The 11550-nt window shown below is 41.8% G+C and overlaps 1 protein-coding gene across 1 annotated transcript in view; it reads right to left on the reverse strand.

Moving 5' to 3' along the window:
* The window catches only part of HEPHL1 (hephaestin like 1), a 62562-nt gene extending 52175 nt beyond the window's left edge, over window positions 1-10387 (reverse strand). Inside the window, exon 1 of the mRNA XM_067568183.1 lies at window positions 10218-10387. Within this exon, the coding sequence (XP_067424284.1) occupies window positions 10218-10387 (170 nt within the window). The remainder of the gene's footprint in view (window positions 1-10217) is intronic.
* Between the last annotated feature and the right edge of the window lie 1163 nt (window positions 10388-11550).

Consider the following 11550-nt stretch of genomic DNA (forward strand, 5'->3'; position numbering starts at 1 on the left):
TCAATGCTCCATGAAGTGTCTTCTGAGGCAGTGTCATTCGTCCCATCCTGTTTTTCAATGACCTTTGTCTGAAGGAAGACAGCAGACCATCCTGCTGGCCTTCTAGCCCCTGCAGAATGTTTTGCCACTCTCCTTAAATCAAGTCCTTAGTGAGTTTGTCTGTCTTCTTTGGAAAGTCATAGAATCATAGAATGTTAGGGTGGAAGGGACCTCAGGAAGTCATCTAGTCCAAACTCTTGCTCAAAGCAGAATCAACCCCAACTAAACCATCCCAGCCAGGGCTTTGTCAAGCCGGGCCTTAAAAACTTCTAAGGATGGAGATTCCACCATCTCCCTAGGTCAGTGTTTCTCAACCTGGGGGTTGTGACAGTTTTAGAGGGGTCGCTGGTATTGGGGGTGGCAAGAAAGGCAATTGCCTGGAGCCACAGGGGCGCCATGAAACTAAGTTACATGCCTCAGCCCCGTGGGGGTGGGACTCAGGCTTCAGGGGTACAGTAGTTTGGAAAGGTTAAGAACCACTGCCCTAGGTAACCCATTCCAGTGCTTCACCATCCTCCTAGTGAAAATGTTTTTCCTAATATCCAACTTAGACCCCCTCCACTGCAACTTGAGACCATTGCTCCTTGTTCTGTCATCTGCCACCACTGAGAACAGCTTAGCGCCATCCTCCCTGAAACCTCCCTTCAGGTTGTTGAAGGTCATGGTTTTCATCTGAGTATGCCTGACATCTTCAACAGCTGGGTTGAGCATCCATACTCAGGTGTGTCCTATGGAGATCCCTTCAACTGACTCTTCCAATATATTCTTTGCAGCTATTGGACCAAGTGCCAGAAATTGAATTTCACCTAGTCCTCTTTCTTCATCTTTCATCAGCTTCTGCTTCTGGCTGTGTAAAATGTCTTCTGCTTCTCTGTCCTTGCTTGATCACAAACAGCTAATCCTCCTCTTTGTTTTCCACTCTCTTCTGTTTCTTGGAAATTAATTTGTTCTACAGGTAGGTCTGCAGTGGTGCTGCCTGAATCTGGCTGTCCAAAAGCTCTTTTGGATCTGTAAGGCTAAACAGGCTCAACTAGCTGCCTTTCCAGACTTTGAATCTTTTCCTCCAATACAGCCATCAATTCACACTTTTTGCAAAGGACATCTCTGTCTTCAGGCAGGACCACAACATGGCACATGCATTGCAGATCATGATAATGCTCCATCATTGGCAATCCCTTGTTGGGTATGTAGAGCTGTCCCAGTAGCAAAAAATTCCTATACTCCTTGTAGAAAAGAATTCTACAGTCCCTCCTGCAAACACCTCAGGAACTCCTCTGATAGCCTCTCCTTTTTGCCTGCTCAGGTGTTTGCTTGGCAACTGACAGCCCCTAGTAGTCCCATTGACTTCAACAGGTTGATTTACCTATTTAAAGTTATGCATATTCTTAAATGCCTTGCTAAATCAGGCCCTCGAGGCCTCATTCAGACTCTGGCAGCTTGGGCTCCATCCAAATCCTTAGGCCATCCCTGATTTCATTTTCCCAATTTACCATTTCTAGCAATTCTTCAGCCCCAGCAGGTGACTTTTCTTTACACATGTGGATGAGAGTGTAACTTCAAGTAGTTTATGAGAAGGGAACACACTGCAGTTCTTTAGAGTTATTACTGATTTAATTTCAGCTTGCCATTGCCCTGTAATAAATCCTATAGTTGATACATTAATTCCAAAAGGGGATTGTAGAATAAAATGCTATAGCAACGCATATTCCACCTTAAGGACATAAGACTAACCATGCTAATAATCAGATCATACCATAAATGTTCATGAGTTACATGGAATGTCTACATCTATTTCCCCCATCGATCATGAAGAGTATTTTGCCAATGATTGTCACAATAAATTATATTTATGTTGCCTTTGATCTTAAGAGACATAATACTTGATTTAAGATTTGAAAGTTTCACAGTCGCAGTAGAGGAACCATCAGTTAGCTCATAGTGAAACAACTGCAACAGTACTGATATGTATTAATCAGGCATTAACATGGGGTTAAAAATCCACGTATTCCATGTGTGCCAATAATTTCCAATGATGCAAATGGGACTTTTGAGTATGCAAATGCTCAGAATGAGAACCTAAATTTGTTAGCATTTTTCTTATATAAATGGCAACTTTTATTGTAGCAAAAATGGTCTGGATTTCAGTTATGCTGTTCATTTTAGCTATCACAGTGAAGGGTGATATAGAAAACCCTAAAACACAGAAAGAGACCTTGAACATGGCAGGAACAGGACTAGCCCAGTATAAACACAATAGCTTCAGAGATTTGGAGTAAGATTCCTCTCTGGTGCAATTCCAATGGCCCTTTGAGTTTATGCTGCCACTTGAAGTTACAGTGATCTCCGTTGAAACATCAACATTTCTCATTATTATATATTAGTTGTATTACTGTAGCACCTTGGAGTCCCATCATGGATCAAGATCCCATTGTGCTAGGTGATGTACAAATACAGAACAAAGAACCTTACAATCTAAGTATAAGACAAGAGACAGTGGATGCATACAGACAGATGGGGAAGTAGGAGTAAACAATGAGACCATATTGGTCAGCATGACAAATCTGCACAACAACAGCCTAATCATTGTCAAGATTTGCTGCCATCATGACACTATTTGCCAATAGTTACCAGACAGGGGTTGTTTGAGTTTATCCCTGTAGGTAGACTAGAGATTAACTGCAGTATCTACATACAACTGAGTGGTAATTGTATGTAAATGTGGATTTTTAATGGCCACCATACTACTAGCGTCCTGAAGGCTGAACCTTAGTCTTCTTTTAACAACGACCATTTTCAGGGTTTTCTCCACAAATCTGTACGATGTGTCAGGGCTTCCACACTTTAATTTTCTATTTCCTATGCTTTCCCTGCCCTCCCATACATCTTTCACTTACTCTATGGTTATGTCTATACTAGGCTTTGTTTCCTTAAAATTCCCCACACCTTAATGACTTAAGGTAGCTACGGAATTAGCATTAGAGTAGACAGTGCTGCAGTCTGCCACTGTCATTTTATCCTGTATCTCGTGTAACCCTGCTCAAAGCACTTCTCTCTGTTACAGTGGTTAAAATGCCAGCAGCCACCAGCGCAACCTCTGTGCCATAGCTACTGCTAGGAGACCGGAACCAGAAGGGGGCAAAACTCCAGCATAGACAAGGCCTAACATCACACAGCATCAAAACAAATGGGGATAGTGGTGTCTTTAACAAGGTTCAAAAACATTTAGCACTTTCCCGCCACATATTAATACATTTGGGGCTGGGGGAGTTCATAAAACTTAGGAGAAACCCCAGTTTGTTGCTGGTTGAGTGTGGTTATAGTGGTTACACTCCTGAGGTAAAGTTCTGACTCTACTGAAGTCAATTGCAAAACACGCATTGACTTCACTGGGCAGCAGATTTCACCTTGTCCTTCTGACACCCAGCTGATGCTGACCCGTGCCACAGTGATCATTTTGGTGATGCAAGTGGCTCATTTGGCCACCTAAAGATGTAGCTATTAGTTTAGCATCTCTGATGAATCTATTGTCTTCATTTAGCTGGGTAGGATCAACCAGTCGGTGCATTTCACAATGCTGTGGTAATGAATGATGCCCCTTGGTGTGGCTGGATGTAGCTGAGGGCAGGACTTGCCCACAGTTCTGGTGGCCTGCTGTGAGGGACTAGATTTCACCTCAGTTAACACCTAAACACAGTCACAACTCAGCAGAGATTTAAAAGATTTATGAGCTGTAGAATTAACTAGGATGGATCAGGACACTTCATAATCAGCTAAGCCTTATCCTGAGGCACACTGAGGATGGGGAGGAGTATCACTGAAGAACCAATGCCCGGAGGTATTTTTTCTTTCAAAGGTATAATGCCTACGTTGGCACTGAAGGGAGCAGGTGTATCCTGAGCTATGCCTAGCACAGTCATCTGGGCCCCATTCACGTCCTATCCCTTGCTGGGGTCCTACCCTTGCTAAGGGTATATCTACACAGGGATAAAAGACCCACAGTATGGCCACAGATGGCCCAGGCCAGCTGACTCGGGGTTGCAGGGCTCGGGCCTATGTGGCTAAAAATTGCCATGTAGATGTTTGGGCTCGGACTGAAACCCGAGCTCTGGGATCCTCTACTCGTGCAGTGCCTCAGAGCCCAGTCTTGATTTAGCCCTAAGTGGAGCATTTCCATACTAAGGGCTCAGGGCACCATGGGTCTGGAGCATCTTTTCCCAGTGAAAGAGCCTTACACAACTGTGCTCTAAACATCTATTTATTAACAACACACACAGATTACATATGCCAAGCAAATCTGTTATGCTCACCACTCCCAATATATAGACAAACTTAACCCAATGGCCAGGGAAAGGATGAAGGTATCTAAATTAAGCAGGTCATGCCTTGAGCCCTCAGTAGGATACAGGCAGGGTGTTCTCAATTTTTGCAGGTAACAAAAGGAACACTCAAGAAAGACAAAGCCCTTGCAGAGAAGCTAAATGAATTCTTTCCAGAGGATGTGAGGGAGATTCCCGCACCTGAGCTATTCTTTTTTTAGGTGACAAATCTGAGGAACTGTCCCAGACTGAAGTGTCAATAGGAAGTTTTAGACAAATTGATAAATTAAACAATAATAAGTCACCAGATCTAGATGGTATTCACTCAAGAATTCTGAAGGAACTCAGATATGAAATTGCAGAACTACTAACTGTGATATGTAACCTATCACTTAAGTTGGCTTCTGTAACAGATGACTGGAGGATAGCTAATGTGATGCCAATTTTTTTTAAAGGCTCCAGAGGCGACCCTGGCAATTACAGGCCAGTAAGCCTAACTTCAGTACCAGGCAAACTGGGTGAAACTATAGTAAAGAACAGAATTATCAGATACACAGGTGAATATGATTTGTTGGGGAAGAGTCACATGGCTTGCGTAAAGGGAAATCATGGCTCACCAGTCTATTAGAATTCTTTGAGGGGGTCAACAAACATTTGGACAAAGGTGATAGATAGTGGATATAGTGTACTTGGACTTTCAGAAAGCCTTTGACAAGGTCCCTCACCAAAGGCTCTTAAGTAAAGTAAGCAATCATGGGATAAGTGGGAAGGTCCTCTCATCTGTCAGTAACTGGTTAAAAGACTGAAACAACGGGTACGGGTAAATGGTCACTTTTCAGAATGGAGAGAAGTAAACAGCAATGTCCCCCCGGGATCTGTACTGGGACCAGTGCTGTTCAACATATTCATAAATGATCTAGAAAAATGGGTAGACAGCAAGGAGTAAAGTTTGCAGATGATACAAAATTACTCAAGATAGTTAAGTCCAAAGCAGACTGCGAAGAGTTACAAAGGGATTTCACAAAAATAGATGACTGGGCAACAAAATGGCAGATGAAATTCAATATTGATAAATGCAAAGTAATGCACATTGGAAAACATAATCCCAACTATACATATAAAAGGTGGGGACTAAATTGTTATCACTCAAGAAAGACATCTTGGTCATTATGGATAATTCTCTGAAAACATTCACTCAATGTGCAATGGCAGTCAAATAACCCTAACAGAATGTTGGGAACCATTAGGAAATGGATAGATAATAAGACAGTAAATATAATAATTTCACTATATAAATCTATGGTACGCCCACACCTTGAATAGTACATGTAATTCAGATACCCTATCTCAAAAAAGATATGTTAGAAATGGAAAAGGTCCAGAGAAAAGCAACAAAAATGATACTGGGCTAGATGGACCATTGGTTTGACCCAGTATGGCAATTCTTATGTTCTTAGGGCTACGCTGGATGAGAATTCAGGCCAGTTTTGAAGACTAGCTAGCTTCAAAAGGAACATTCCCTAATTTGTGTGCACTGGCCCCTTTAAAGACAACCAGTTTAGGTTGCCTCATCTATGTCTTATATTCCCCATCAGTAAAGTTGGGGTAATAATACTTACTTACATCAGAGAGATGTTGTGAGAATTAATCAGGCAAGATTTGGAAATGAAAAGTACTATGCAGTAAGCAGTAAGCATTATTATTTGCAGAACGCAGCCTTTCAAAGAATACTGCCCTGTTGTCCCTGTCACATGGAACTGAATGAATGCAAAGGTTTCATAGAACTAGATTATCTTGCATGATTGAATACCTTCAGCAGTCAATTTCTTATTTAAAAGATTTAACAATTACACTTAGCAATTAATGTCCTGTAAAAATTAGACTATAAAAATAAGCGGAGTTAACTTGAAATCTGTAACAAAAAGTTTATCTGTGTATGAAATAAGTATGTGAATTAATATCAATGACTTTAAAGTACATGCAACCAAATTTAGGGAGTGCTGTGCATGAATGGACATCCTGGTCCAAACAGCAAACTGCACAATTTAGTATTCAGAGAGTCCAAAGGGTGGACAGCAAAAATACCATTAACATTACATTCTGCAGGACAGATACAAACTCTTCCTGGTGTATGGGAGATTTATAAATATCTGCACCCCATCTGAAGTTAAATTCCTTTCACAGGAGGTCTTCCATCTTAGGAATGAGAGCAGGGAAGTGACCCTGCTATCTTGAGCAGAGAGGTGAGAAATTCCAATATGTAGCACAAATACTGCTGTCGTCTTCCCAGTGAAACCTTTGGCCACCCTACTTCTTTCCATATAACAAAAATCAGAAATATATTCACATGCTGAGAACAGACCATCACCACCATGCAGTCTATGTATGTGTAATGACACTCTTGATGACTCTCTAGGTACTAAAACCTGGGATCTCCTGAACTAAGAGCACAACCCTCCCTCCCCCCTACCCTGCTTGAGCAAAAAGACAGATGTTTCTTGCCTCACTATTATAGCAGACTCAGATTGTTTACGAATCAGCCACAGAAGGAGGAGGTGTAACAGACAATCAACAGTGGGTTTGCACATGCAAAGCTCTTGTGAAACTAGCAGAAAACAACCTCGTGTTTCTTAATTTTGGATGTCGATTAGCAGAGTGGGGTGAAATAGTTTCAATACAGTTCTAAGTACTCAAGATCTGAGCATTTTGTTGCTAAATCAAAACTGGTCCTGTTTACCCAAAATGCTCACAGGAACATGAGACGATTTTCTGTCCTATCACCCCAGAACTTTTATTTTTTCTGTCTACCATATCAGTCATTTTCTGCATGAAAAAGAGTCCACTTTTCAGTGAAGTTGTTTGCTGTTTGAAAACATGTAGTTTTATAGTTTTGCAGTCAAATTACTGTTTTACAAAGTTCTGCAAAATGAAGAGATTTCTGGGAGTGTGAATGAATTTGCACAACATTTTCTTCACAAGTTTGAACAACTCCATTTGTTAGTCATCCCTCTTTTACCAGAAATAGTGGTTATAGAATGTTATGCCTTTTCTTCACTCCTTTTCCATAACCATCACATCCACACTTAAACAGAAAGTGAGAAGTCCATTTGTGCACTTGTTAATATTACATTTTTGGTACTTTTATGGTAATTATCTGTAAAATTGCATAAAATTATTTCAAAAAATATTTTTCTTGCATTACTTGAGACTTTTCAGACTATCATGAACATATCACTAGGAACTACAACACTAGGTTATAGGGAACAATCTGGCATTGGCTTGGCATTGCCTAGATAGCCATATAGGTCTTTTCTAACTTCTATGACAATACAATGTTCTGAACCTGTGTCAAGGCTCTGCTAGTGTGGACTCCTGCACCTGAGCAGAATCCTATTTTCTCCCTGCCCTACCCCCATCCCTGTGCATAGTCCCACACCTGTTCTCTGGAGTGGGGGAGGGTTCCTTAATTTTCTTAATAAAACGAAAGCTTTAAAATGTCTCCATTTGAACTTCAAATATCCAACATTCAGAAGAGCAGGTATGCCAATTCCCAGGGGTACAGGGATGCTTGCTCCTCTAGAGGTCTTATATAGAGTGTAATGGATGGAGACTCAAGTTTAGCTCTGTGTGTATGAAGAATATACACATCACAATACTACGGTCACAGTTCAGCAAGGTACTTAGGCACATACCATAAATTTAAACACATGAACTTCAGTGGGACTACTCATGCTTAAATTTAAGCACCTACCTTAGCGGCTCCCTGAACTGTGGCCTATCTGTGTAATATACAGTATTGTGATGAGGTGTGCTCCCCACACTGGCCCTGCAAAAGCTGAATTGGGCCAGGTGGGCCCAATCAGCTGATTAGGCTACAAACCAGGGAGCTTTGGTCTGGAGGAAGCTAATTAGAGAGAAGCTCTCCTGCATAAGGACAGGCATGGCTTCTACAAAGCAAGGAGGCTGGCAACAGTATGGAGGGTTGCAGGGAAGTTGTTTGCTGTCACTCTCTGGGAGAAGGAAGATGTGTTGGGGCCAGGGAGAGTAGCCTATAGTTACTTTCCAGGAGGAGGGAGTTTGAGCTGCTACACCCAGAGAAGTGGAGGAAACCAGAAGCTGTAGGAAGGAGTCCAGGGATGAAGCAACAAGGGCTGAGGAGGCACAGTTGCCAAGTACAGGGTGCCTGGACTGGAACCTTGAGTAGTGGGTGGGCCCGGGTTCCCCTACTGTCCACTGGGGAAGTGGCACCATCAGAACAGTGCCAGAGAAGCAAGAACCTTGATATGTTCACCCCGCAAATGGGAAACCAGAATAGTGACCAGGCCAGAGTGCTGAGGCATGAAGAGGCTGCAGCAGCTCCTGGAGTGAAAGAGGGGCTGCCCGCAAAGAGACAGAGAAAAAGGGATAGCATGCAACTGCAAGAAGGGGTGTTGACTTGGTGAGCCATTTCCCAGAAGGGCGAGGTGAAAGCACCATATCTGTGGTGAGTAGGGTACCCTGTGACAAGTATATTTGTATGGACCATCCTCTGCTCATCCCATGTATTTGAATCTTAAATACGTCTTTCCCATCTCTAACTCCTATGGTTCCACATAGACTAATAAAAATGTAGAGCTGGAAGGAATGTGAGGCAGGGCTAAGACCATCCCTGACAAATGTTTGTCCAAAACGTTCTTAAAACCTTCCAATAATGGGGATTTCACAACCTCCTTTGGAACCTTATTCCAGAATTTAAATACTCATAAGTTAAAGTTTTTCCTAATATCTAACCTGTCTCCCTTGCTGTGGATTATGCCCATTACCTCTCGTACTACTTTCAGTGGACATGGAGAACAATTGATCAGTCCTCTTTATAACAACCTGTAACATATTTGAAGACTGTTTCAACTCAGTTTTCTTTTCTCAAGATTAAACATGCCCAGTTTTTTAACCTTTCTTCATAGTTCAACTTTTCTAACCTTTTATCATTTTTGCTGCTCTCCTCTGCAATTTCTCCAGTTTGTCCACATCTTTTCTGAAGTGTAACGCCCAGAACTGGACACAGTACTCCAGATGAAGCCTCACCAGTGCCAAGCAGAGCAAGACAATTACCTCTCGTGTCTTTCTTATAACACCCTTGTTAATACACTTTAGAATTATATTAGCCTTCTGCGCAACTGCATCACATTGTTGACTCGCATTCAGTTAGTGATCCACTATACCCCCCAGATTCTTTGCAGAAGCAGTTCTACCACCTAATCAGTTATTCCCCATTTTTTAAATTGTGCATCTGCTTTTTTTCCTTCCCGAGGACAGTACTTTGCACTTGTCCTTATTGATTTCAAACCAATTTTCCAATTTGTCAAGGTCATTTTGAATTACACTTCACCAGTTTACAAAAGATTCTCTTCAATTTTCATTGTGAAAAGCTGTGCTTAGTGGTGACAGAACTGTGATGTTACCTTGGGCCAGCACTCAGAGAGGTATCTGATTTCCCACATGAATCCTTGTAATGCAAAGCTGCAACACAAAAACTTTTTATACTTTTTGAGAACTATGAACACCTGTAATTCACCCTTCAACAAACGGTACAGGAAGTACCCAGTTCCTGCACCACTATTGTATTGGTAATAAGGGACAGAAGTCATTTTAGACGACACCAGAGACCTGATCCCAACTCCCATTCAAGTCAGTGGGAGTCTCTCCAATGATTTGAATATCATATCCAATGCATAGTGCAGCCACACATGCAAAACCTTTTTTTTTAACTAAGTCCAGTGACGGCAAAAACTTAAGACATTTTATTACAATACTGGTGACCTAAGGATTTTTCTTTTGAGACATCAATAGAGATCTGATTTACCAGAAACCTGAGGGACTTACTCATCTTCTGTGAGGCTTTGTCCTGTAATCAGATTCTTCCCAGTTGGTGCATAGTCCCAGTTCTCCTCCACAATCCCAACATAATAGGTTCTGGTAGTTGCTTCTACTAACACAAACAGCCAAAGGAATTTAAGAGCCAGAATGCCGCCACCATGCAGCACAGAAGACATTTGTAAGTGTAATTGCAACTCAGGCAGTCAGCGTGCAGCAGAGATGGCTCACCCTCCCCTCCCCTTAGCTCTCAACAAGTTATAAATCAGGAATGGACAAAGCAAAGCTCCTCCTATTCAGCAATTTGGGGCTGGGATAGGCGAGAAAGCTTGTGCAAGCAAAGCAGGCCCATTGAGGGGGTTGCTATGGTGACAGGACTTTTGCCAGTCCTTCAATGAATGTGTAACTGGTTTATTTTTGTTTGCCTTTCCGGCTACAACAACTCAGAGTTTAGATGCTTGTTAGTCCTTCTTCCTCTTTTACCAGAAAGTCTGGTTTGTAATGGTAGGCCAGGTTTTTTAGTCCTCATCGCACCCACATACTTTTTAAAAAAACAGTTGCTTTTCATCATTTCTTTAGACCTTTAAAGCTAGATCCTGGCTATGTCCAGCACTAGCACTTTTGGTAGTGTAACTTATGTAACCCAGGGGTGTGAAAAAAACATACCTTTGAGTGACATAATTTACACCGACAGAAGCACCAATGTGGACAGCGCTATGTCGGCACGAGATGCTCTCCTGACCACACAGCTACCACCGCTCATTGGGGGTGGTTTAATTATGCGGATGGGAGACCTCTCTCCCATCAGCATACAGCAGCTACACGGGAGATCTTACAGCAGCACAGCTTCATCAGTACAGCTGTAAGGTCTTTAGTGTAGACATGGCCTTAAAATCACTAGCAAACGCGCAATTGAGAACAATCCTGCATTGGCAGGGAAACTGATAGGATGCACTAGTAAGACCGATGTACCTCTAATTTCTAGTATTTTCTGACACAGGATAAAACCTACGTGTTTGAAAATGACTAGTGATTTGGTTCATCTCATTACTTGGGTGCCTTAAGAGACTTTAAATGGGCCTAATTTTCATAGGGTGAGTGCTCCGCACTTTTTAAAAAATCAGGCCCTTGAAAATTCTTTCAAGTTGGACAGCTAAAAAATTGAGGCATCCAACATCATTAATTCATTTTGAAAATCCAGGCCTAGATGTCTGTACAAGGAGAACACACACAATTATATATGCAAAATATATTTGGAGTACAAACCACAAACTATGTTAAAAGAACATTATTAAGATTGTAAAGTCAAGCACTCAAGTTAGGAATTAAGGCTGGCTATGTT

The sequence above is a fragment of the Emydura macquarii genome, unplaced genomic scaffold (genome assembly GCF_026122565.2).
Source record: "Emydura macquarii macquarii isolate MOO-44397 ecotype Brisbane River unplaced genomic scaffold, CSIRO-AGI_Emac_v2 contig_318, whole genome shotgun sequence".
Classification (NCBI taxonomy): domain Eukaryota; kingdom Metazoa; phylum Chordata; order Testudines; family Chelidae; genus Emydura; species Emydura macquarii.